The following is a 6,616-nucleotide window of genomic DNA, read 5'->3' on the forward strand; positions in this document are numbered from 1 at the left end:
CGCACACTTTAGTAAACCCCATTTATTTACATACGCACACTTTAGTAAACCCCATTTATTTACATACACACACCGCCATGCAGCTACAGACTGCACCTAGTATAAGCCAAAAAGATGAGCGGTGCCCTGGTGTTTGAAAATGGCTTTATAGGGAAAGATGACTGCATCTCTATAAATTGTTACAATTTAAAACAGCAAGAGATAGTTAAAAAGTGTATAGTTTATATACAGGTAAAAGTAAGACTGGCCTTTTTAAATACTGTAGCTGGAAATACAATTTTCAACCTATTTTAGTAAACTGATAAAAACAAAAATAAATATACATTATTACAAAGCTCAGATTTGTAAGCAGTTGTCAAAGATTCTTTAATGTGAATGATTAAAATTTTTATCAGTAGTGTTATGCACACAGTAGATGGTCAGTAAATGCTGACAGATTTAAGTGTTTATAGTTGACAGCAATCCAGTCATTCCTTCTTTTATAATAAATACATTATAAAGACAAAAGATGAGGACAATAGTTTATTTATAATATCGAACATTTTCAGAGAACACAGAAAAACTGTCCCTACAATCAGACCTATTCAAAGAATAGTTGTTGGAAAACAAAGTATGCTCTTTCTATGTGTTACACATATAGCAATTATTACAGAATGCATGTACAAAAAGAAACCAGGCATTTGAAGAAAGTAAAACTTAGAGGGCTGGACGTGGTGGCACATGCCTTAGATCCCAGTACTTGGAAGGGAGAGGCAGGTGGATCTCTATGAGTACAAGGCCAGCCTGGTCTACATAGCAAGTTCCATGCCCACCAGGGCTACAGAGTGGGACCTTGTCTGAAAAAAGAAAAAAAAATTAAACTTAAAAGAATTGAAATTTTTTTGAGTTCATAATAAAAATGGCTCTATGCTTAAAATTGCTGGACTTTCCTCATTTTTTTACTTAAGAACTACTTAGTATATTAATTTTGGCCAAAATGGTAAAATGTGTATTCAAGAACAACATATGCCAACCAAGGTTATTATTTGAAAAACATAGCCTACTTTCGTCATGTCCAGAACATCTACAGTTGAGCATATGAATTGAATTTGTGATCTAAGGTACGACAGCCACTTTGAAAGGAGCATTCTAGCACACAGAGGTCATGAAATGGTGGCCTTGACTAAGCCCACAGGAGAAAACTTCTGACATTCCAGTATGGGAAACTTAGAAAGAAACCACTACACTAGAAAGAAATACTCTGCAGAGGCATAAACCGAGGCATATCAATCTTCCTAATACCAGATGTAGAAAGTGCATTTCGGGAATAAGCATCAATGTCAAGAAAAATTTTATATATTATTTAATTCCATTTTCCTGAAAATATGTCAGTATTTAACTTATTAAGTTAAATATGCCAGCTTGTTATTAAGAAATCGGTAATACTTTGTGTTTTAGTGGACAATGGACGTTTTATGAATACTATAAATGATTTAATTTATGCTCTTCGAAAGTCCAAGGAATAGAAGTTACACTATCTGACAGGGCAGTAGGATCGACTATCAATAAGACCACGCTTCAGCTATGAATAGTCCATGGTGTTTATCTGTAGGGTAAGTTGTCAATGCAATGTTAGCACTAGTGTAAGCAGGCCTGGGGCTGGGCTGCGGTGAATAATCTCACTATCAGGTGAGACGTGGGCGTGACCTCTAAGGCTTAAGGTTCACTCCACGAGGTCAAGACAGGGCCACTCAGCTCTCATGGCCTTCCAAGTAGCACCCACACGGTTTTGAGCTCATCAGCATGGATCTTAGGACTAGAGTTAGAGATGAAAGTTCTTTGGGAAAAGTGGAATCAAAATTCACTGTCAAGAATCCAATTATAATATGGAATGAAATAATATTTGGAATAAAATTAGGTAGCTGATGATCTAGCCATCAGACTGTGTTGATCAATCGTGCCCCTGGTTGCCAATCTAAATTTCTTTTTAAAAATGTTTTTTTCTCAACACCTTTCTCTGTGTCTCAAAGGAGGAATTAAGATTTTTTTGTTAGCAAACTAAAAAAAAAAAAAGAAGGAAAGAAAAAAAAGAAGACTGAATGTCCCTAAGGAGAGGAGAAATGGCTGTGGGGAATCCTCGGGGCCAGTTTCTACACGCTGCATGGGAAGGCTGGGATTACTGAGCAGCAATGCTTAGCCTGGAGTAGCACAGGCTACAACCCTCACCTTGAAGAGGCAAATTTGGTCATTTAGTGAAAATGTCTCCTAATACAGTAAGCACACAGACAGGAGCCCTTCCTAGGAAAATGGAGTTGGTCTTCCGTAGAATGAGCCCCGTTTTTAGAGTAGTTTCATACCCACTGCTACCACTCAATGTTGTTCCACGTCTCAATGCATCTAAATTTTCACCATCTGTGCAAACAGCAAATCATAGTTGCAAGGGTCAACCACAGCTCTTACTACAGATCCAAGTATACTTTTCCATTTTTATAAAGCAAAAAAAAAAAAAAAGGAAAAAAATGAGAACCTTAGAAATAATGGGGTCTAAAATTCCCCGCTGTATATTGCTTAATGACTGGATTCACCAGGTGGCCATACCTGAATTTACAGGTGCGAAACATAGTCAGGGCAAGGCTTGCTGTGCCTGTACTGCATGACGTACACTGTTGACTGGTGCCACCAGTATAACATCACTACCGCAAGGATATGCCAGATCTGGTGGCTTGATCCGAGGTAGTTTAGCTGTCCTGGAAGGGAGAGCAGAAAGAAAGGCTGATGGTATTATTTCAGTATTTAGAGAAAGATACACTTCTACCTCTGGCTAGACTGACGGCAGATTAATTCAGCTTTAAGAGGATGAACTCATTTAAAGTTTACTCTTTAAGTATACAAGTGAACTTGAGAAATGCTCTTCCCAACGGTTTCTAGGAGAGATCAGGTGTGTTTTGAGTAGTATGGCCTTAGACCCCAACTTTATTTTTAAAATGTAACTTGTGGGGGCCAATGAAATAGCTCAGAGAGTAAAGGCAGCCGCTCCAAGCCTGATGGAGCTGCTATCCCTCAGGTCCATCCACAGGACACAGACAAAGATGGAGCCCACAGTGGGGAACTGACTTTTAGAGTTGTCCTCTGACTGCTGCATGTGCCTTGTCCACCCAAGAGTGCGCACATGCAAGCACACACGTACACAAGATGTGAAAAAAGTAATGTTATGTTTAATTTTATGAATTTGACCTATTGTTTTCCATGTCTCAACGTATTTGGTAGATGGGGGGAAAGCACCATATGAAAGGCAAGAGACACTAACTAGTGATCTGGGCATGATTTAGGTAGGTGACTGAGAGGAGATGCATTGCATGGCTAGACATGAACTTGTTAGGAGCACTTCTTGCACAGGAGGGGAGGACTAATTAATCACTAACACAGGGGAAGCTTCCTGATGTTTCCAGTCACAAAAACCAGAACCAGAACAACTGTCAGCTGTTCCTTAAAGTCCTACTGTGGTGGTATTTTCTGTAAATACTCTAAGCTCACTTCCTCTTTGCAAGAAGCATAATTCAGAACACAGGATTTAAAGTGGGATCCATAGGATTCTTTCCAGATAGGCTCTTAGCCTTTCTCTTGACTCCCAATAAAGCCTAGAGATTCATTTAAAATATGCGTGTGTGTGTGTGTGTGTGTGTGTGTGTACATTGCTATCTTGTCATAAATGGTCTATTGATGAACATGTAAATATATGGGTCCACTGGGATACATATTTGTTTTGTTTTTGAAGATGCTGTCTCACTAAGTAGCCCTAACTGGCCTAGGACTGTGTAGATCAGGGTAGGCTTGAACTCACAGATCTGCCTGCCTCTGCCTCCCTAGTGCTAGGGTTAAGGTGTGTATTGTAACTAGAGCTGTTGTTAGTTTTAAATATCTTACTCCCTATTCACAGTCTACACTGCCCATGTTCCTCTCATCCATTGGAGAAGACACAGATACCACTAGAAACTACCTTTCCCAAGACTTCAGCATTCCCAGCACCCCGCCTCCACTGCTCTGTGTTCCTGCACTCAGCCACACAGCTACGCAGGCACAGTTCATGCTGAGCTCCCCTTGGAGAAAAGCTGTATAACATATGATCTTTTCCAGGTGTTAGAAGAGACAATCCCTAACAACTGATTGGAAAACAGTAAGGCTAAAGCCTCCTGGCCATTCTTACATAGTGCAGAGTATTTGTACTTGTGTGGAACAAATAAATGAAATTATATGAATGTAATTATTTTTAAATTTATTTTGCAGTATGCATTCTAGGCAAGTAAGTGCTGTATCACCGAGCTACATATACCTCTAGCTCTAGAACCTTAAAAATAATTATTAATAAAATGATACAAAAATATGCCCAAATTGTGGTTTTTCAGTATAGGGCTATAGTTCTGTTCTCATGTCCCAATGTCCACCCTCCGGTTCTCACTGCACTCCATTCAGACCGAAAGCTCAGCAATGAAGAACCAAGAACACAGAGGGATGCTTGCAGACTCTGCCTCTAGACTGTCTCCCTCTCCAGAGCATGTGAAGAAGGGTTCTATGCCATCCCTAATGCATCATGGAGGTGACTCTTTCTCTTAGGGGAAAATGTGAACACAGCCCCACTCCCTGCAACGAATGTCAGCTCTCCCCACATTGGGAAGTAAGGACTCAGCATCCCACAGTGTGATGGACAACTACCTTCATGTTCATGTGTCTCCTCTGACTAAGAGACTTTTAACCCAGAAAGGAGGGACGGATTTGTAGCCTATAGGTGATTTACGCCTTCACCCAGTCTTCCAAACTTAAGTCTCTGTTGTAAATTCCCTAAATGTTACTCTTGAGCCAAGCTAAAGCTTGCCTGAATGAAATCATGCTTTCTTTCCTTTATTTAAAGCTCATACTTTACTCCATGACCAAGACTGGGCCATCCCTCCCTGAGTGCTTACTGCCCAGCTGGGACTGCTGTTCCGGGGGAAGCTTCCATCTCCTCCTCATGGGAAGCACAGGAGAGAGAGCGTTAGCTTGCTTTCCTATGTGGAGCACAGCTTGTTGAGGTACCATGGCGTTTACCTCAGGCAGTTTGCTCACCTTACCCAGAGTCTCCTGGGTGGTTTTTAGCAGAGCTCTCCAGTGTTGGCCTCAAGAGGGGAGGCTTCCTCCTGCTGAGAGTGGCTCCTGAGTATCTTGGGGCAGTGAAAGGGTCACCCAGCAGTGTCTGTGAGGAAGCTCCAAGCCAGACTGGCTGTCCTGAGCTACTGTGCAGAATCTGTGTGAGCCACACAGTTCCTTGTTCCCTTGTTTCAGAATGTATCTGAGGAAACGTTCTGAGAGCCCCCAGTGGATGCTGAGCACGGCAGAGAGGACTCAGTCCTACACATACCACCTTTCCCTATATGATACCGACAGCAATGTTTAACTTCCAAATCAGATAAAGGTAGAGATTAAAATGTAATAATTATAATATACTATACTGTAAGTTTTGACTGTGGTGTTTTCACTCTGGAGTGGTTTGAGGCAACTGAAACCACAGATAAAGCCCTAGTGTGCAGAAACATTACTCCAAACCTATCTTCTTTTTCCTGTTCTTGCACCCTTGCTTCTTGCATTTCTTGCTTTATGTATCTATGCATATGAAAATTACTCTCTAAGAACAACTTGGCATGGGCGGAGGAGCATGTGGCTAATGGTAGTGCCCTATGCTAAAAAGAACAAGGGCTAGAAGTCACATGATCCTCGGAGTGTGATGGGCACTGTCACTAGCTCATAACTGTATAATAGTGTCAACCCCAGCCCCTGGGCCCAAATAATACCATGAAGGTGGCGGGAAATGTCTATGAAAGCCCCTTGAAATTTAAAGTTATGTTTTCTGTCTTCTTCCCTCCCTCCCTCCCTCCCTCCCTCCCTCCCTCTCTCTTCCTTTCCTTTTTATTTTGTTTGTTGTTCTGTAAGACAGGGTTTCTCTGTATAACCAGGCTGGCCTCGAATTCAGAGATTCACCTGCCTCTGTCTCCTGGGTGCTGGGACTAAAGGTGTGTACCACCATGCCTGGTGAAAAAGTTATAGATATTGCTTAGGAATGGAAAAATCACTCCATAGTCAACGCTGAGAAACAAACTAAATTCTCAGGCTCAGAAGCATTTACTTGAAATGTGTTTTCAGAAGAAAGCTGCAAACCATGATGAACGGGACCTACCTGGGAAGTACCGCTCTGGAACTTTGGAAATGTAGAAGAGGAAAGCAAGAAGAGCAATCACATACATCACAAGTACTCGGGGTGCAAAGTCCTGGAAAGAAAAGTGCATTTGCTTAGATTTTCCCCGTGCTACTGAGATCTCCTGGAGCTCAGAGGTGAGATTTAAAAACTGCCCAGTCTCAATTATCTTGGGGATGGTCTCTATAGTAACGGTCTCTTGTTCTCACCCCACAGGAAGAGGACCACAGCAATGGAGCACAGGAGTGGCCTCAGAGTTCAGCTACTTATGGAACTTGAGCTTTGACACTGGTGGCAGTCCCGAGATTGCCTAACTCCTCTACAAAGTGTCATGTTTACAAGAGCTGAGTCAGCAGAGATAAAGACCGAACAGCTTCCCACATCCCAGGGAAATGCCTTGAGCATTGCTACACG

At 41.7% G+C, this 6,616-nt stretch overlaps 1 protein-coding gene across 1 annotated transcript in view; it reads right to left on the reverse strand.

Moving 5' to 3' along the window:
• Positions 1-842: 842 nt before the first annotated feature.
• Positions 843-6,616, reverse strand: part of Paqr3 (progestin and adipoQ receptor family member 3) — a 19,270-nt gene continuing 13,496 nt past the window's right edge. The window contains 2 exon segments of the mRNA XM_026785043.1: positions 843-2,726; positions 6,185-6,275. Of these exon segments, the coding sequence (XP_026640844.1) occupies positions 2,584-2,726; positions 6,185-6,275 (234 nt within the window). The 3' untranslated portion in view covers positions 843-2,583.

The sequence above is a fragment of the Microtus ochrogaster genome, linkage group LG1 (genome assembly GCF_000317375.1).
Source record: "Microtus ochrogaster isolate Prairie Vole_2 linkage group LG1, MicOch1.0, whole genome shotgun sequence".
Lineage (NCBI taxonomy): Eukaryota > Metazoa > Chordata > Mammalia > Rodentia > Cricetidae > Microtus > Microtus ochrogaster.